This window comes from Eumetopias jubatus, unplaced genomic scaffold (assembly GCF_037043125.1).
Source record: "Eumetopias jubatus isolate StellerSeaLion01/CBP00866 unplaced genomic scaffold, mEumJub1_p1.0 scaffold_16, whole genome shotgun sequence".
Lineage (NCBI taxonomy): Eukaryota > Metazoa > Chordata > Mammalia > Carnivora > Otariidae > Eumetopias > Eumetopias jubatus.
Genome location: NW_028274822.1, coordinates 31565074 through 31586473, shown reverse-complemented (window position 1 = coordinate 31586473; position 21400 = coordinate 31565074). Strand labels below are relative to the sequence as shown.

The following is a 21400-nucleotide window of genomic DNA, read 5'->3' as shown; positions in this document are numbered from 1 at the left end:
TCCAGGATCATGACCTGGGCCGAAAGCAGTTACTTAACCAACTGAGCCACCCAGGCTCCCTGGAACTTAGGTAGTTGAGAGCAGAGAACACCTGTGTGACCAGCCCCTGAGGAAAACCTCTAACTTCAGCCTCAAATGGGCTTTCTTAGGCTGCATATTTCTTTCTTGAGAAAGAAGCATACTCAAGTATGTTTCTTTTTGGGCAAGGAGGGGAAACTATAGGAAGCCTGTGTATGGACTTTTCCCAGACCGTGCCTTGTCTTTTTTTCTTATTGAACCATCTGGCTGTATATTCTTACTGTGTTGCTGTAATAAATCTTAGCTGTGATTACAGTTGCCCCTCAGTCCTGTGAGTTTGTCTACTGATTTTGGGGACCCCTGATACACTTAATAATGTAAAGGATTACACACGGAATTATCCAAAGAGGTATTTTGAAAAATGAAGACATTATCTTCTATTTTATACTTTTAAAATTAATAGAACTATCAAAACTGATGGAAGATTTAAATAGTAATGAGATACATTATAACTGGGTAGAAAGACTGGCAGTCAAAACCCCTGATTTTAGCTCTCACAGTGGCTCATTGCATAACCAGGTATTTCTGTATTTGTGGATATTTTGCATTGATAAAATGATCAGTTGGACTCCATCTGTCTGTTATATAGGGATCATAAAAATGACGTTATTGTTATTATTATCATCAACACAATGAAAAATAGTAATGAGTATAGTAGAAATGATGTCAAGCTCTCAAAAAAATGAGAACCCCATTTATGTTTTTTGTCTGTCATTAATAATGTACTTTCGTGAGAAGAAACCAGCAGCAACAACAAAAACTTTTTTTAAATATCTACATTTTGGGGAAAGGAAAGCAGTAGTCAAAAGTGTTAATGGAGAGATTTGTTACTTTAAAAACGAAAGAGCAGAATCCTGCTATAAAATTTGAGTTAGGCAGAAGCATCCACTTTGGTTTATTTCCTTCCTCAGATCTTTTGTAAATGACAATAATAAACAACAGAATTATGATGACAGCTGCTGAAATTATTCAAGGCTATGAAACTTGTTCAGTGGCACCACTGACATCATCGAAAATACCTCTTAGCTATTGGTTTTTATATAAATAATAGGTGTAACTTTTATAAACATAGCTTATTTGATTTGATTCTGTGTTGCAATTCTTTTTTGTCATAAAAGAAAGATTTGGGAATCTCTTATAAATTTATTCCTAATGATACATGATAGAATCTTCTTAATCAGTCACTTTGGTTTGCTTACTGTTGTCTAATACTGTCAAAGCTTTTAGATTTGTCTTGAAATCATTGGTAGCAAGTAGACTAAATTAGTTTTTGTCAGTGTTAAGATTGAGCCCTAAAAGAATATTGATTGATGTTCTATAAATCTGTTGTCTGTCTTTACAGCTATAGTTTCTGCCAGAAAAAAAGGAAGTAACATGCTTTTAAGACTAGATTAATCTCTGAGAAGTTTAACTGAATGAAACTTTTATGATGCAAAACCACTCTTCCTGAATAAGAATTACATGTAAAGTTTCAAAGTAAAATTGAAGATTTGTAGCTAAGACTTCATTAATTAGGAAGATAGAAACTCCTATGCTTCCTAAGAATTAAATACATAAGTGTATGTACAAAGTCTCGAACACACACACACACATAGCTCCTTTTTTAATCTTAGTAGTTCAAGTGAATTCTTATATACAACTATATTTGATCTTGAATTTTAAATTACTATATAGCTTGTATTTAATTTGATACAAATAGGACTCATTGTCTTATGTTTATTGAAGAATTGTACATTTTAGCAATAGAAATTTATGAGCCATAGTGCTTCATGTGAATGCATTAGCTGACCTATAATGGTATTCTGTTCAACGAATATTTATTAATTTAGCTCAGTTCCAGTTTAGGCTGAGGGAAGTGTTACAGTTTAAAGAGTTATGTTTTGGCCTTTAACTTGAGGGAATTTAAAGGAAGAAGATAATGAGGTAGTTGAATTAAATACCACTTATATAATCATGCTGGAGAAAAGTAGTCTTATGTATATGGTAGTAGCAAGCACTTTTATTGGTCAATATTCTCATAAATGTTTCAAGAGAGAAATTTTGAACTTTCACATAGGCTCTGTGAATCTGAAAGTTCTCTTTAATGGTCACAGAACGGACTGAGTTTTTTTTTTCATTTAATATTCCAGTGGCAGGGGAAAAAAAAATACAACTTTGTCATTTTTTTCCCCCTTAGATTCCCTAAGAAAGCATATGTGTATCTGGCCCAAGCATCATCCATTATAGAGCTACATTTTTAGAAGGAAAATCCATTTATCTTGTAACTCTCCTCATAAAGTTTCTTGACATGAGTAAGGTTTGATACATAAAGCTTATAAATTTCTCCCTATATGGGAGTTTTTAGTAACCACATATTGAAAAATTGTTGTTTTTAATTTATACAGTTCTTTAGTTGGACCTAGTTGAAAGGCTTTTGGAAGCAATAATTTGAGAGAATAATTATATTGATTTCCTGGTTTCCATTTTAGATGCTCAAATTAATCAGATACGTCTTTTTTTGAGTTTTTATTATAAGGTGAAATAACTTCATATAGCATCATCTTTTCTTTTTTTTTTTTTAAAGGTTTTATTTATGTATTTGACAGAGAGAGACACAGCGAGAGAGAGGGAACACAAGCAAGGGGAGTGGAAGAGGGAGAAGCAGGCTTCCTACTGAACAGGGAGCCTGATGCAGGGTGGGGTTCAATCACAGGACCCTGGGATCATGACCTGAGCTGAAGGCAGACATTTAAGGACTGAGCCACCCAGGCGGCCCTAGCATCATCTTGATTAATGCTAATCTTTAGTGGTTTTCTCAACAGAGATTTCCTCACAATTAATTGTTTTTAAAATAACTTTAGTTTTTAAATAACATTATTTTTTTGAAGTAGAAGATTTTTAGAAGAAGATTGGTAAAGCACAAAGACTATAAAAATCTCTTCTAACCCTCTGCTCAGAAATAGCCATCATTAATATTTTAGTTGATATGTTTTCGGTAATCAAATATATGTGGTATATAAACGTATATGTGTTTATTCTTAAATTGGAATCATATTGTGTGTGTGTTTAATTGAATCCTAGTTTTACAATTAATGGTGTTTCAAAATTGTTCCAGGTCATTTAAGATACTTCTACAACATGATTTGTAAAGACTGCAAGAATTTGCATGGTGTGGATGGGTGTGCTGTAATGAATTTCAACAGTCCTCAATGGTTGAATATTCAAAATGTTTGCAATTCTGTGCTGTTGTAAAGCCATTATTCACTTTAAATTTTCTATTGGCTTGAAAATCAAAGAGGAGGATTGTTGTTTTGAGTTGTTTTTAGATGGCTTATTTGATTTGCTCATATACTATATTTCCAGGTTATCGGATGTAGTCGTAAGGCATATGTGGGTGCTTAAAATCAGGATTAAAGTTTGGTATACATCTTTGAGTTCTTTTATTGGTTATATTCTGTCTGATGTGTTCATCTTGTTTACAGCTAGACACTAAACTTCTTATGCAATCATATCATCTCTTAATAAACAAGAATAACCCCTTTTCAAAGCATCTGTGAACTCAGGCCATGTGTCTGGTATTGTTTGACAAATACATGTTGGTCGATGTCTTTCATAAAGATAGAGTAGGTGTATGAATATGGGAGAAATCGGCCAAGGAATATTTGTAAAGCAGAAATCGTTTCTTTCCAGTTTCCTTTTGAGTCAGTGAGTCTCTTCCTCCCCTTCCTCTCCTCTTCTCCCCGTTTACCTCACTACAGATTTCTGGGCAGACTTGTAATAAATGAACACTGTTTTTCAGTCCTTCTTACTCTTCCCTTTCCTTCTTCAGGCTGTAAGTATAGTGTCTACTATAAGGAAAAATCTAGGTGATGATGAACCTCAAGAAAGCTGATTCCCAGTAAGCATCTTATGTATATATAGATCTTCCTACCCTCCACCTTCAAGAGAACTTGATTTATTTAATTAAATATTTACTAAGGACTACCATCTGGTCTTCCTTTAATCCCTGAGCACATGAACATCACTGTTGTGCCGACAGACAACCTCTTTCCTTTGCCTGGGAGGTATCATTCTATTTGTTTGGCTGATTCCTTTATCCTTCTAGTCTCTGCTTGAATATTACTTTCTTGAGAGCCCTTCTCAAGATCCCCCATTATTTTCTGTCACAGCATCCTGTTCAGTACTTTCATATTACTGCTTCAATTTATAGATACACATATGGTCATTTACCACGTAAGTGACTCATCCTTTCCTACCTTTTAAGTTCTGTGAGGGCAGGGAACTTGCTTCTCTTGTTCAGCATTCTGTGTTTACTTCCAGTGCAGAGGACCTAATGGAAGTTTGCAGCTTACAGTAGCAATCAAATAATATGTAATTATGTTGAGAGTATGTAAATAATAGGGAAAAGTGACCCAAGGGCATGAGTCGTTTTCTCCAGCTTCCTTTTGAGTGTTAACCCCCTCTCCCCTGATACCATGTTCCGCATCCACTCTCCAAAGCTCTTAAGCAGAATTCTGAAGTACACAAACATTTGTTTTCCATCTGTCACCCTTTTACATTAGAAGGCCTTTCAAAATATATTCATTGAATGGATAAGTGCTGGGTTCTATCAACCATCATAGCTCTAGCGCTCAAGAAGCTTATAGTCTGATAGGGCAGATATGAATCTATCTAGTAAGACATAAGGGGAGATGAACTGTGAGTTGTGATCATGGGAGTCTATATTCCCAGGGATAGGTGTCAGGTTTGACATTTGTTTTCCCAACTATGTTTAGTTGATATACAGTGCAGCACTTGTATTGAACACCCAGGAATCTGAGACATTGTTGTCGTCTTCTCATTAAGTCTGACAGTGCATGGTTAGTATTCCAGGCAGTTTCCTGGACATGCTGTTATTTGGGTCTTAAAGATTCTTCTATATAAATAGCCTTTAAAACCCATTGCTGTAATTTTTGGAGAAGTTAGAGCTCAGTAATTATGGTATTATTTCTGTGACAGTGGGCTTCTCTTCTGAGTTCTATGTGTCTTCTTATGAATTTTGTGGAAACCTGTGTTAAAAAGTGAGAATGGCACTTTTATTGTTTTCTTGACCTATCTCCTTCCTAGGATGGGCCCCCTAGTGAGGATTATTTCTTCACAAGCAATTTGAAACAGATTGTACTAGTTTTATCCTGCTGCTTAACAGAATGCAGATTTCTTCTTTTGAAAGATCTAGGTCACTGACATTTCAGACCCAAAATGAAATATACATTGTTATAGTTCATTTTTGTTTTTTAGTTTCTGTGGAAGTACCCAGACTGGAGACAGCTAGCAGCTGCTTTGAACTGGTGAAAACCACCCAAGTCTGTCTCCATCGTTATCAGCACCTATAGGAAATGAAGTGACATAGATGATGGTCTAATTATGACAGCTGCTTATAAGGTGCATAAGTGCTTTATAATTTTATAAAAATTTTCAAATTTTTTAGAAAAATTTTCCATCCAATATTTAATCATTTCATCTGTATTGAGTGAGTCTTCAAAATAAAATGCCTTATGGCTTGAAGAACTGGAAAGGGTGGCTGGAGTATAGCATGTCAGTTGGAGTTGTGGGAGATTATTTTGGAGAGGAAGGCAGGGCTAATAATTTAGGAATTGTGATAGCTAATTCTAGGCTTTCCCTATTGCGTGAAGCCCAGCCAAAAGCTGACTGCCGTCTGCAGATTCTTTCCCACAGTTCTTTTGTAATTGAGCAGTCAACTGTATTGTATGTTTGGACTTTCCAATAAGTAAATGCTGTACTAGCTAGTCTCCAAAGATGACCCTCAGTGAAACATGCCTCTCAATACTCATACTTCCATGCCACATTGGGATATGCACTAGCTCTGTGACTTTTTTTTTTTTATTTTTTTACACTTTAAAAAATTTAAATTCTGTTAGTTAACATATAGCATATTATTAGTTTTAGAGGTAGAGTTCAGTGATTCATCAGTTGCATATAACAACCAGTGCTCATCACATGCCTTCTTAATGTCCATGACCCAGCTGCCCCATCCGCCCACCCCCCTCCCCTCCAGCATCCCTCAGTTTGTTTCCTATGATTAAGAGTCTCTTATGGTTTATCTCCCTCTCTTGATTTTGTCTTATTTTTCCCTCCCTTCCCTTATGCTCCTCTGTTTTGTTTGTTAAATTCTATACATTGAGTGAATTCATATGGCAATTGTCTTTTTCTGATTGGCTTATTTGGCTTAGCATAATACCCTCTAGTTCCATCCACGTTGTTGCAAATGGCAAGATTTCATTTTTTGATGGCCAAGTAGTATTCCATTGTATATTATATATACCACATCTTCTTTATCCATTCATCTGTCTATGGACATCTGGGCTCTTTCCATAGTTTGGCTATTGTGAACATTCCTGCTTTAAACATGGGGGTGCAGGTGTCCCTTTGGATCACTACATTTGTATCTTTGGGGTAAATACCTAGTAGTGCGATTGCTGGGTCGTAGGGGCTCTGTGACTTTTTTTAAACTAATACAGTCCATCTGAAGTGATGCTATGCCTGTTCCAGGCCTGAATGTTAAGACAATTTGACGGCTTCTCTGTTTTTGCACTGTTGGGAACAGTGAACCATATGTAAGAAGTCTGGGTATCCTATTGGACTGCCTGTACTGAAAGACCACCTGGAGAGGGAGCAGCACTGAGCGTACATGCAGAAAGAGAGAGGCCCAATCACCCTGGTTTCCCAGCCGAGCCCACCTTTTCCCACAAAGGTATTAGAAATATGAGTGAAGGGGCACCTGGGTGGCTCAATCATTAAGCGTCTGCCTTCAGCTCAGGTCATGATCCTGGGGTACTGGGATTGAGCCCCACATCGGGCTCCCTGCTCGGCGGGAAGCCTGCTTCTCCCTCTCACACTCCCTCTGCTTGTGTTCCCTCTATCGCTGTGTCTCTCTCTGTCAAATAAATAAATAAAATCTTTAAAAAAAAAAAATGTGAGTGAAGCTATCTTGGACATTCTAGCTCCAGCCACCAAAATGACAGTAATCTCATGAGAGACTGTTGGCCAATAGGAAAAAAAAATCTAGATGTCCCACGAGAAGATGGCTTCTTGACTTCCAGGAATCATGAGAAATAATAAACTGATTATTGTTTTAAGGCACTCAGTTTTGGGGTGCTTTGTTACACAGTAATAAATAGTGCAGGTGGCTAAGTGGACATTTTGAGTGACAACTTTCCAATTCTGCAGTTTAAACTTCAACCAGAGCCAACAAAATGCTTAGTCCCTGTTTTGTATGAGGAATTATGCTAAGCACTTAGGTTGCCTTATTCTTTTTCATTTAGAGATTACCTCAGGTGAAAAGGAATTTGTTATTTGGAAGAAATCTAAGCTGATATTTTTATATTACAATGATCTTCAAGTGTTTTTGTATGAAGTTACTGTTTTCACTTCTGAAATAGTATGACCACATAGTTGTGATGAGAGTTCCTTAGTTGAAGAAGATAAAGAATATTGATGGTGAAGATTTTTAGTTCTTTGAGAGATAATAATTGACGGCAGTGTTTGGCATTCTTGTAGGAATACCATTATAACATATATAATGGAAAGGAAGACGACCAATAAATACAAACTATTATGTAAAGCTTTGCTGGGCGCCTGGGTGGCTCAGTTGGTTAAGCGACTGCCTTCGGCTCAGGTCATGATCCTGGAGTCCCGGGATCGAGTCCCATATCGGGCTCCCTGCTCAGCGGGGAGTCTGCTTTTCCCTCTGACCCTCTTCCCTCTTGTGCTCTCTGTCTCTCATTGTCTCTCTCTCAAAAAAAATAAATAAAATCTTTAAAAAAAAAAAATGCTTTGCTGCCCAGTTTTGCTTTATGCTATGAGCTTGTTTAAAAAGAAAGAGAGGTTTTGAAACATGAATAATGATGAATTTAAATTACACTTTCTAAGACAAAATCTTGTTCCAATTTGAGAACCTTGGAAATTGTCTTGAATTCTCTGTGGATTTGAAGCGTCAGTATTATTTAATTTCTGAAACCAAAGGTGGTAGATTGGTATGTAAGATCTTCAAAGGGCTCTACCAACTGCACCTCCAGAAATTATTTTCTTACTACTAATTCTTTTTTATTGTTAATGCTTTAATCACTGCTTAAAATTAAAACACGCACACCTGTACCCTTAAATCTTAGAATATTAAATTAGAGGCCTCAGAGAAATGCCTTACTGTATGTAACTTGTATTTTATAATTTTTTTTAGATTGAGAGATGGGAAGGAAATAGACAAAGTAGTTTATTTCCCATTTGAGAAACTGTTCTTATTATAAATCTCTCTCTTTATAATCAAAATATAAGAAATGTAGAACGTGGAGATACTTTTAGGAAAGGCTTCATTATTTTTTAACACGTTTAAATGGCAGATTGTGGGCCTTTAAACAATTTTTAAGGTTTTTTTTCCTAAAAAATATAATGATTAGTCTCTAGCCAAGTCCATTTCTTATCCTGATAGTTGTATATGGTTGCTGTTACATACAAAAATGTATCAAATGCAAGGGTGATGTTACCATCCTTATTTTTTTTTAGACTTGTAAAGATTTTATTTTTATAGAGATGTTTTATGTTCACAGCAATATTAAAAGGGAGGTACAGAGAGTTCTCATATGCTGTCTGTCCCCATACCTGCCTATATTCCCCATTATCAGCATCCCCCACCAGAGTGGTACATTTGTTATGACTGATGAATCTGCATTGACACATCATAATCACCCAAAGTTCATAGTTTTCCCCAGGGTTCACTCTTGGTGTTGTGCATTCTTTGGGTTTGGACAAACATATAGTGACGCTTATCCATCATTATAGTATTATACAGGGTAGCTTCACTGCCCTAAAAGTTCTCTGCCACCTATTTATTCTTCTTCCCCCGCTAACCCCAGGCAACCGATTATATTTTTATTGTCTCCATAGTTTTACCTTTTCCAGAATGTCATATAGTTGGAATCATACAGTATGTGGTTTTTCCAGGTTGGCTTCTCTCACTTAGTAATATATACTTTAGGTTTCTCCATATCTTTTTATGGTTTGATAGCTACTTTCTTTTCAGCACTGAATAATATTCCATTGTCTGAATGTACCATATTTGTCTATTCACCTATGAAGGACATCTTAATTCTTGCAAGTACTGCTGGTTCTGAATAAATCTGCTGTAAATATCCATGTTCAGGCTTTTGTGTGGACATGTTTTCAGCTCATTTGGATGAATACCAAGGAATGCAATTCTTGGATCGTATGGTAAGAGTATATTTAATTTGTAAGGAGTTGCCACACTGTCTTTCAAAGTGGCTGTACTATTTTACATTCCAATGTAGCAATGAATTCCCAGCAGTGAATGAGACTTCCTGTTGCTCCACATTCTCATCTGCATTTGGTGTTGTAGGTGTTTACAGATTTTGGCCATTTTAATAGGTGTTTAGTGGTATCTTGTTTTAATTTGCATTTCCTTGACATATTGCTCATTTGCCATCTTTGTGTCTTCTTTGATGAGCTGTCTATTATGGTTCTTTGGCACATTTTTCTTAGCCACGTTGCTTATTTTCTAATTGAATTTTAAGAGTTCTTTGTATATTTTGGATAACAGTCCTTTATAAAGTGTGTCTTTTGCAAATATTTTCTTCTGATCTGTGGCGTAGTGTCTTGATAGTGTCTTTCACAGAGCAGAAGTTTTTAATTCTAATGAAGTCCAGCTTGTCAGTGATTTCTTTCATGGATTGTGCCTTTGTGTTGCATTTAAAAAGTCTTCTCTATACCCAAGTTCATCTAGATTTTATCCTATGTTATCTTCTAGGAGTTTTATAATTTTGCATTTTACGTTTAGGTGATCCATTTGACGTAATTTTTGTGTGTAAGTTCTGTGTCTAGTTCCTTTTTTTTTTTTCATGTGGAACTCCCATTTGTTCCAAAACCATTTGTTGAAAAGTCTTTGCTCCATTATATTGCCCCTACTCCTTTGCCAAAGATCAGGTTGCCTCTCCGTATTAACTTTAGAATCAGTTTGTTGATATCTATAAAATGTCTTGCTGGGATTCTGACTGGGATTGTACTGAATCTATAGATCAAGTTGGGAAGTACTGACATCTTGATGCTTTTGAGTCTTTCTATCCATGAACAGAATATCTCCCCATTTATTTAGTTCTTTGATTTTGTTCCACAGATTTTTATAGTTTTCTTCATATAGATCATGTTTTGTTAGATTCATACCAGTTTCATTTTTGGGGTGCTAATGTAAAATGGCATTGTGTTTTAATTTCAAATTTGACTTGTTTATTGTTGGTATATAGGAAAGAGATTGACTTTCTTTTATTAACCTTGTATCCTACAACTTTGCCATAATTGCCTATTAGTTCCTGGAGTTTTTTTTTTTTTTTTAAGATTTTCTTTATTTATTTGACAGAGAGAGACACAGCGAGAGAGGGAACACAAGCAGGGGGAGTGGGAGAGGGAGAAGCAGGCTTCCTGCGGAGCAGGGAGCCTGATGCGGGGCTCGATCCCAGGACCCCGGGATCATGATCCCAGCCGAAGGCAGGCGCCCAACGACTGAACCACCCAGGTGCCCCTGTTCCTGGAGTTTTTGACCTTTCTTTGTTTATATCTATGTAGATGATCGTGTCATCTGCAAATAAATACAGTTTTATTTCTTCACCATTTGTATACCATTTATTTCCTTTTTATTGTCTTATTGCATTAGTTAGTACTTCCAGTATCATGTTGATGGTCATTACCATTTTTATCCTCCTTTCTGTGAAATCTGTGTTAAAATTTTCTTCATTATATTTGTTCTGCAGCTCACCAAAGCGCATCGACAAGGGCACATGGTGAAAGTAGATTGGCTGGACAGATTGACATTTAGAGAAATAGAAATGATAAATGAGGTGGGTTGTATCCCTTTTTTGTCCCCCACAAATAGTTTTTCCAGATGTCTAAGTCAGGATTTTATAAGAAGCATTGTTTATTGCCAGGTTATCTCACAAATGTGAGAGCATTGAGAATAACTTGTGAGTTTTGTGTTAATAATTAGAAAACTTGGGATATCTGTTTTTCTTATTTTTTTTTAAAGATTTTATTTATTTATTTATTTATTTATTTGAGAGAGAGAGAGAGAGAGAGAGAAACAACATGTGAAGAGGGAAGGTCAGAGGGAGAAGCACCCCGCTGAGCCAGGAGCCCGATGTGGGACTCGATCCCAGGACCCTGGGATCATGACCTGAGCCGAAGGCAGTCACTTAACCAACTGAGCCACCCAGACGCCCTGTTTTTCTTATCTTTTAATATTATAATGAACCATGAAGTAGGCAGTGGACATCGTAAGTGTACTAAGTATTATACAAGTGAAGCTGATATTAAGCTTGATGCCTCACTTGTGTGTTCTCTCTCCATTCGGCAGCTTATGTTTAGGTTCAGTTCAGTATTGGATTCTTTCAACACAGTGCTGCCCCTTTACTTTAGTTACCTTAAGTCACTGTTAGTAATCCCTGTCCCCAGTTAAGATACTGTGTGTTTTATGTGCTATACTACATATAGGACTCTGCACCCTTAGTAAAGTTACCTGGTTCAAAGTCATTTATTTGTTTCTTGATCTTGTTTATTGGGCTAGAATATGTTTAATTAAAAGATGGCTTCCATGAAACTTTCCAAAAGTTAGAACAAAATTTTTTCTTTTTTATATATTTATACTGAAATACTAGATGTGTGGCTTAACATTCTGTGTCTAGAGAGTAGAAAGAACAATTATTGTAATCACATTAGCAGAGAGGAATGTCAGTTTTTGTGATATGCCTAATTTATTGTGATCACCACAGGGCATAACTGACTTTATATTCTCTGCATGATTTTTAGTGGGTTGAAAGAGAGAGAAATTTTAATTTTATAACGAACACTTATAAAAGTTAAATTCTACTATTCATTTTTAAAAGAAATTAGTTGTGTTTAACAGTGTTTATATTCAATATGAATAAACTGGGCTTCTTTTCTAAATTTATTCATAATGCACTCTCATATACCAAAACTGAAAGAAAAGTTTACTTTTTTGAATGTTTATAATAGTCATTCCTAAAATAGTTAAATAAAAATGTTTACTTATATTTTTCTGCTCTTCAACTTAGATAGCCTTTGGTATAGAAAAGTCGGTGTTAGGACTCACTTTGTCGAGCTGTACTCACCTTTTCCACCCCTGCTCTTTAAAAGATAGGAGAGCATTGCCATTACCATAATTCGACTATATATATGTCATAAAGCTCTACAATTTAAGTGATTTCTTTAGACCTTTATGATTTTATATATAAAAATGTAAAGTCATTTTTAAAACTGGTTTAAGATTTATCACCCTTTTAGACTTCTTTTATCTTCACTTTATTATTGTCCTAGTGTTTCCTTTTTTTTAAGGGGACATGTTGTTATGTTGGAGAAAAAGTAACTATTCCCCAGTATGTTTAAAGTATATTGATAAAAATTTACAAATGATTGCCAGTTATCTTAAGACCACTTATAAATTGTGAAAAACTTGTGAAGGTTGTTTATGATAATGAAAGAAAAATTTGTTATATTTGAAGTTGTACTTGATAGATCATGTATTAGTGAATTGGAAATAATGATGCATACCGCTCCTTTAAGGGAATGTTGAAGATCATGATTTTTCATAAAAAACTCTCTTTTTTTTGTTTTTTTTTTTAGAGTGAGAAACGAAGTTCTAATTTCATGTACTTGATGGTTGAGTTTCGATGTGTCAAGTGTGATGATAAGGAATATGGTATTGTTTATTATGAAAAGGTATTTGCCTTGGAACTGTTTATGGTCTCTAAAGTAGAGGGGAAGGGAAACATTAAAAAGAATTCCTGTTGTAACTGCTGAGATGTATTCTTTGGTTGCAGGATAGCAGCAGACAGCTGTCAGCAGTCGCTGTTTGTATATACACAAGTCAGATCATGGAGCTACAACAAGATTACGAAAGCCGATCATTCATGTAATGCAGTTCTGGGTTTCAGAAGTCAATAAATATGAAACAAATTAAAAACTTTTTGATTAATTGCTCTGCAAATTGGCAAGTAGGGCATTAAAGCAATAGCTTTATTAGTAATTAGTATTCATTTGAAAAATAAAAAGAGAATCCGTTTTTAAGTGATAAGCTATTGAAAGTTAAGGGTATGCTTACTATTTGGGACATTATATTGCAAAAACATACTAATGGAAATGGTACTTTCAAACATAAGAGATGTGAAGAATCGTTTTAAAGACAGCTTTGATAATAGATGAAATAATAACAGAATAAAAATTAGAAGAATTTCAAGTATTTTTGAAAAGGTTCTTGACCCCTTTCTACTGCTTCTTGAAAATTGCTCATAAATTAATGCCTGTCTACCTACCCTGTCATATTTCCACTTAGTGTAAAGATTGCTGGGCCAGTGTATTGAATCTAATGGAAATAGACTTTCTTGTCACCTGTCTTTTGTGACAGATAGCCTTAGTGAAGGTTACTTGTCACAGTTGGGCTGATAAATGTGTTTTCTGGTGTTGTGACTGAGAACCAGCCTGTTAAACAATGGCTGTGGGAATTTGTGGTTTTCTGTAAGACTCAATTACTGAACTAAAGTCAAGTCCCGATACTTCCCTTCTTTCAGTCTCTCCTGATTTGGTTGCACGTATCTAACATTGGAAATACTAGCATTTGGAAATTGACAGAAAAGCTTGATGCGAAGTGTACAGTTGTGAGGAAATGAATTTTGACCTTGATTAGTTTAGCATTTTCCAGTATGTATGCAGTGACATTTATTATACTGAATTACCAAAAATGATAATACCAACAAAATAAGGCAGCTTTGTTTCTTAAGAATTGATGGATTAATTCTTCTTATTCAAGTTTGCATTGTATTGAGTAGAAGCAATGCTGCTGAGTCTCTAGCTGTGTATAAATTTCAGTAACATTAACTCCATGCTTAAAATCCAACTTCTTTGAATGGAACTCAGTTGTGATAATTTGAAAAGTTACCAACATCTACTTAGTTTTTGCAAATGATACAACACATCCCTTGTGCCATAATTTATACTTTGTGGTTTCTTGTTCTAAGTTTGAAAATTAGGACATACTATTTTTGACCCGCTAGCATTATAAACAGAGTTAAAAATAACTGACAAAAACAATCTACTGATTTCTAGACCTCATATATCTAAAAACTGTACGAAGTTTTTATTGTTAGATTTTATTTTTCCCCAAATATTTCATCAGCAACAACAGGTAAAAAATGGATATATATTTTAAAATACAGTTGAAAGAAAATGCTTTTTTAAAAGGGAGGAATGATGTTCATTAAATAGAACTAAAATACATTGGAGTATACATTATCATGTATATTATTTCTTACCATTTGGTTAAATTTTGTTAATTTTTTTTTTAACTTACTACACTGTAATCCAGGATGGTGATGAGTCATCTCCAATTTTAACAAGCTTTGAGATAGTAAAAGTTCCTGACCCTCAGATGTCTATGGTGAGTTATTGTCAAATTTCTTATGAAAGTGCTTTTCTCCAGAGTGATTATGACTTGGATTCACAGCATACACTTTCTTTTAAGAAAGTATATCTGTAACTAACTCCGTTATCTAAAAGTGATTTGTAAGTCCATTTTTAGCCATCTGGAATCAGGTTCAGGTGGAACTTTTACAATATCAACATCTAAAAATATGGTCAGGATAGTATAGTGTTGGGGAACCATTTATTTGAATTACTGGAAGAGTTAGGGGATATAGTCTTGAAGTGAGAACTTAGGGAACAGGTACTTGAAAGATTGTCATCATATGGGAGGGGAGTTTGAACCCAGTGTTACATCCTTGTATAAACAATGGATGGGAATGTTAGGGAGAGTGATTTTGTTGAAAAAAATCTGGAAGATCGTTGTAGCTACTAGAACTGTTTAATTTGGATCATGGTGACTTGGATGATTTTGAGATACCCATCTATGGAATTTTTGCGATGATAGTTCGGGGATATGAAACAAGAAGAATTCTTAACTTTGTAACAGGTTTAATGAGGTGACTTTAAATTTAGAAAGTTTCAGGCAAAAGATCATTTTCATAGCATAGTAGATACCATGATATTCACACAACTCGTGACATCACCCTGAACCATTTTATTCTTATTTTTTATAATTGGATTAGTTACCTTCCTAATCAGACCAAAGTGAATTTAAAGTAGCATATTAGAAGATAAAAGCATGATGAGGGAGGTAAATACAGGTCATTAAAACAGGAAGTAATGACCGATGGCCCAACATCAAAGGAACAGACAGGAAAAAAGAGTATAAAAAATTAGAAAAAAAGGCAACTTGGGAATTTTTTGGAAACAAACATCCTAAATATGATAAAGGTGACATTTCATCATTGGAACATAGTGCTGGGGAACTGATTAGCCATTTGGAAAAAGATCCAGAGGCAATAAAAGAAGTGATTAATAAATTTGACTACATTAAAAAAATTGCATGGCAAAACACCGTAACAAAGTCAAAAGACAATAGACAAACTAGAAGACACTCTTCTTGACATACATCACAAAGGGATGAATAGCTAATATATGGAGAATTCTTAAAAACAAGTGACAGGGGCACCTGGGTGGCTCAGTTGGTTAAACAACTGCCTTCAGCTCAGGTCATGATCCTGGAGTCCTAGGATTGAGTCCTGCATCAGGCTCCCTGCTCAGCAGGGAGTCTGCTTCTCCCTCTGACCCTCCCCCCTCTCATGCTCTCTCTCTCAAATAAATCAATAAAATCTTAAAAAAAATAAATAGTACATGGATAGTGCTCTTTAAAAAAAACAAACAAAAAAACAAGTGACAAAGCAGCAAAAAACCAGTTGAAGGGAGAAAGACATGAGAAGACAGTTCACACATGCAAAAATAAGTAAAATAAGTCTCTTTAAGCAAAGAGTATATGTTCAAAACTAATGATTTTGGCCATAGGTAAAATAGTTCACACCAAATATGTATATATTCAACCGTTATGGTCATCATCCCTGCCCTCAGTCACTACTGGCATTTGAACTGTTAAGATGATAGTACAGTGATATCCCAAGGTCACTAGTAGCTCATAGGAAGAGGGAATGCTTTAGTCTGGGTTGTCAGGGAAGATTTTAGAATGAAGGTTTTATCTGAGTGGGTAGAGGATGTGAAAACCTTGAATATATGGAGAATTAGGGGTATTATGAGATGTTTTAAGAAGCTGGACTGGTATGCTTATTATGGCACTAGTGAAGCATAAGCATGTTTAGTTTCCCTATCACAAAATGGTGATTTTTTTTTCAATTTCATTGTCTTTTTTTTTTTTAAGATTTATTTATTTATTTTAGAGAGAGAATGGAGGGAGGGACAGAGGGAAAGAATCTTCAAGCATACTCATCTCTGGTGGTGGAGCCTGATGTGGGGCTTGATCTCAGGACCTATGAAATCATGACCTGAGATGAAAAAAATGGTGATATTTTTAAAAAAATACATGGACAAAAGTTGTAACAAGAATAAAATGTTAAGTATTATAAAATGGTCTTAAGTGAGCAACTATTTATTTTTGCATTTTCTAATTGTTGAAACTTTTGATGAAGTTTACATAATTGATTAATATTTATAAATAATTTATAGGAGAATTTAGTTGAGAGCAAACACCACAAGCTTGCCCGGAGTTTAAGAAGTGGACCTTCCGACCATGATCTCAAACCTAATGCTGCCACAAGAGATCAACTAAATGTAAGAGAATTTATAAACTATTAATATAAAAAAATGAAATGTGTAATTTGGTTGCAACTGATCTGATAACCACTTCATTTGCAAGTGATTCAAATGCATGTTTTTTTCCAGGGTAATGAAATCTATATAATTTCAACAAATTTGCTTTTTCTGTAGTTTTTGTTTCTGTTTTTTTTTTTTTTAAATCATTTTGGGACTAAGAAAATATATTAACACTGGAGGCAGAGCTACAAATAGTATATACTTTCTTGATATAGCTCTCTTAGAAACTGTCCCTAAGGTATTGTCTGAGAGAAGCCTTGGTGTGCACATGTGTGTTGTGTGTGTTGACTTGATAGGGGAAATGTTTACTGTTTATAACAATATCTGTAACTAACTCAGTTATCTAAAACGGACTTTTGTTATTTTGATTTGGTTTATTTTTGGTTGAATGAAATGAGCTCTGTAGTTACAGATTTTTATATGGAGTGTGACTTTTTAAGTTTCGTCTTTTTCTCCCCCTGCACTCCAATAATATCCTTTTTAGACTAATAAGTACAGCAAATTTAAGTTTTACTCTGCTGCATGTACATTCTCCCTACTTCTATAAAAGTTCTATTATAGAAATATTTAAATAAATGAAAAATTTTTAATGAAATGGAAATAGGAAGAATATATTTGACAAAAGTAGTTTTTTTTTTCTTTGTTGTAGATTATTGTGAGTTATCCACCAACAAAGCAACTTACATATGAAGAACAAGATCTTGTTTGGAAGTTTAGATATTATCTTACTAATCAAGAAAAAGTGAGTATCTTGAATATTTTTATATATCAGATTTATCTGTAAACTTTGTTGCTAATGAATAAGATGAAGTTAAACTGCCATGGAAATAGAGTGTTACTGTCAAATTAAAAACAAATGTTATAGGGCAATATGTATGATACCTTAGTTTTTTAAATATTACAAAGGATATATACACAAAGACACAGGTACCAGTTTGTTGGTACCAGATTATGCATAGATGCATAGTTTGAATGGATTAAGTCAGAGAGACTTGGGTTCAGTTTCTGGCACTTGTACTTACTCTTACTATGTAAGGTTAGGAGAATTGCTTTGGAAGCTTGGTTGACACTCCTAGACATTTGCTTTTCTTAATGAAACCAAGGAATTGATGAAGTTTCTGGAGAGAGAATTATGATAAATTTACTCAGCGGTAGATTTGGGTCTGGAGACTTGGTTCTGAGTCTTACTATTGCCTCTAAGAAGCTTTTTGACTACTGGCCTATCACTTCACCTGTCTGAATTTTAGTTTTTCATATATAATATGAGTTGATTAAATAATTGTGAACTTCTAAGTCTCTTTTAGTACTTAAAGTAGCCTGTAATTTCTTAGAACATAGGTTCAAGGATTAACTCTTAAGTTAGAATAATAATAACTGGTATCTATTCACCAGCCATGGTGTGCCAGGGATCTTTTCAGTCACACAGCAACCCCACAGCATCAGTGTTAATATTGGTGGTCTACAGATGAGGAGACCGGTGCAGCAGCACAGAGCTTACAGATGCTACCTCTTAATGTGCTCACATCTCTGAGTTAGAAGCAAACTCAGTCAGTGAAGCCGTAGAAAAGTGGATTGTAGAGAAAATATTTGCAACATCATGCATGTGCCTCAGCAGTTCTGAAACGTGTTGGGGACAAAACATAGAAGTGTCAGGAAAATTAATATCTGTCAGAAAGCTATTATATAATTATATAAGAATGAATGAATATGTTTTACAATCTCATGAGACAGTCTTTAGCTGCTTTGTTGAACTTGTTTTTCTGAAACAATTACATTTCTTTTAGTTTCTCAAGTAAAGATAAAAATTCATTTGCAGCTCATCTTAACTCTCCAGCTTTTCTTCTTTATCTTTTATTGATGCCTTGGGAAATTATTTGTAGATGAATCATATCAACTCTTCTTTACATCCTTAACAAGAGTGAGAGAAGAATTTTAAATTTACTATAGCTTTGAATGTTACTCTCTTCATCACTGCAAAAAAGGAAATATTAATCAGTAGAAACTGAGGTTGTGATTCTGTTTTATAAAAAGATTGAGTTAGTACACGATACTCAGTTAAATGAAGAATAACCTTGGTCCCAGCAATTGCATCTTGAATGTAGCACAGTGTTTTCTAAAATATACAGCAAGATATTGAATTAAACCTGTTAGAATGTATGGGTTCAAGAAGCATAGAAAAGATTTACAGAGCAGAACTGCCTTAGATAGAAAGGCTTGCAAGAAAAATTGTTTGTTTAAACAAGTAGTCACTTCCCACTGAAATTCAATTACTTCTAGATACGTGCAAAAGAAATAAAATGCTCAAGTGATATAAAGTGTGTGACAAGTTTCATTTAACTAGTTGATTTCAAGTTTTCGAAAGGTGGGTGATGAAACTTCAATTCTCAGGACATATTATAGGATTCTTATGATCACTAGAGTAGAGCAAATGATATTTTTTAATGTTTGGGAAGTCCTTTTCAGTAAACCAAATATATATATTGGCCTTGAAGGGACCAGAGGAATTATTCACACAGCCACATTTGTATCTTTGTAATAATTTAAAATGGGTTTTGTAGAAAACAAATACTCTCGTACCCCTGTCCTTTAATTTATTTACACAAAGAAATTCTTTCAGTGTCTCAGAAACTGATTTAGGTTATTTGGCATTTGGGCCCCAAGGCTGAAAAGATTTCCTGGAGAGAAAACAGTACTCAGAAAACAAATTGATAGAAATTAGTTCTTACAAAGTAATACTTCTTATTTACTTTTTAATTAAATTTGGTCTTTCCACCTATTTTTTTCTAAATGACCTGTCTTAAGTACTTTGGATGAAAACCCTCTAGTCTGGATTTGATGTTGGACCTAAAAAGTTAACTAACCACTTTGTCTAGCAAAACCAGTGAAATTTAGGAAGAATTTTTAAATATGTGGTTCATACTATGTAGGAAGTGACTTATTTTTATGAAATCCAAAATGTGAATGTTGTAACTTTCCAAACCAGTAAATGGTAAATGGCTTCTTCTTATAAAAATGTTAATTGAAATTAACTTTGTTAATGCTTTTTTATTATCTTTGGGGGAGAAAAGCAGTAGGAAGAGTCACATGTGGTGAAGATAATAGTGATGCCCTGAATGTTCCTGTGAGGCTGTTTCTGAAGTAGCTACTGAGACAGTGACATCAGGACAATAATCATATTTGTGCTTCCTGTCAAAAAGTTGATGACGAACCCTAACAGAAATGAATTCAGTTCAGCAGGCTTTTGTTACCACTCTTGGCCTAGTATTATTCAAGACTCTGGGCTTCGAAATACCATTTCTCTGTCTTCATATAAATTAAAACTGTTTTAGGGAAAGGATATCTCTACACAATCAAAATGGAGAAGCGTAAGCATGTAATTGATTAAAGGTTACTCTCTTAAACATTTAGGTAATTACTATAATACAAATGTAGAGTAGAACAAGCTCGATGTGCTGTGATATGAAGGAAGTTTAACAGAGCAAAAGTAGGTCTTAAAGTTTGAATAAACTTTGATGATATTTTTATTTGGTGATCATTTTTCATGGGGAAGAAAAGCATGAGTAAGGCAGTATGTTAGATTCAGAGACAAAAAAATTGTGTTGAATGGTTATGAAACAAAGTTTGAGTCTTGAATTCAACGCTTGGGAGTTGGATTTCACTGGCAGTAGGAAACCACTAAAGTAACAGAATGTGAAAAAAAAAATGCGTCTTAAGTAATGTTTTAGGGGCGCCTGGGTGGCTCAGTTGTTGGGAGTCTGCCTTCAGCTCCGGTCATGATCCCAGAGTCCTGGGATCGAGCCCCACGTCAGGCTCCCTGCTCCGCGGGAACCCTGCTTCTCCCTCTCTCACTCCCCCTGCTTGTGTTCCCTTTCTCGCTGTGTCTCTCTCTGTCAAATAAATAAATAAATAAAATCTTAAAAAAAAACGGTAATGTTTTAAGGAAGTCAAGCCAGGATGGATTGGAGCAGATCTGGGAATGAAAAAAGAGACCTAATTAGGAGGCTCATGGTATGATTTTTAAGAGTGATATTGGAAGACAAGGGAAGGAGAGGAGAATGTATAAAATAACTTGGTGACACCTCCCAGGAGTTAGGCTTGAGTGCCTGAAATAAGGAAATATGGCAAATGGAAGGAGCACGGTGAGGAGATATTTTAAATTTTGAGTCTAAAGTATTAGAAGCACCAGTGTGATATTGTGATCTAGTAAGAAATATATATTTGGTTTTTGTCTCTGTAAGAAATATATATTTGGTTTTTGTCTCTGGCAGAGTTTCTAAAGCCCTGAGAATTTCCTTAGTGGTAGGGATGAGAGGAGTGTCTTTTGTTATTCGTAATAAACCCCTTTCAACAGTAACAGAGTTTATCCTAGTAAGATGACTCTTGCTTGAGGGGGCTGGTTGCTAGAGGAACCAACCAAGTGATTAGAGAGTTGGAATTTTCAGCCCCACCCCCTAACCTCTGGAAGAGGGACTAGGAATTGCATTAATCATTACTGGCCAGAAATTTAATAAATCATATGTAATGGAACCTTCATAAAAACCTATAATGACAG

The 21400-nt window shown here is 35.0% G+C and overlaps 1 protein-coding gene across 1 annotated transcript in view; it reads left to right on the top strand.

Annotated features, from left to right (window-relative positions):
- PIK3C3 (phosphatidylinositol 3-kinase catalytic subunit type 3) overlaps positions 1–21400 on the top strand; it is a 135671-nt gene that overhangs the window by 27296 nt on the left and 86975 nt on the right. The window contains exons 5-9 of the mRNA XM_028098370.2: positions 10872–10958; positions 12757–12852; positions 14495–14566; positions 16702–16806; positions 17498–17590. Coding sequence (XP_027954171.1) covers positions 10872–10958; positions 12757–12852; positions 14495–14566; positions 16702–16806; positions 17498–17590 — 453 coding nt within the window. The remainder of the gene's footprint in view (positions 1–10871; positions 10959–12756; positions 12853–14494; positions 14567–16701; positions 16807–17497; positions 17591–21400) is intronic.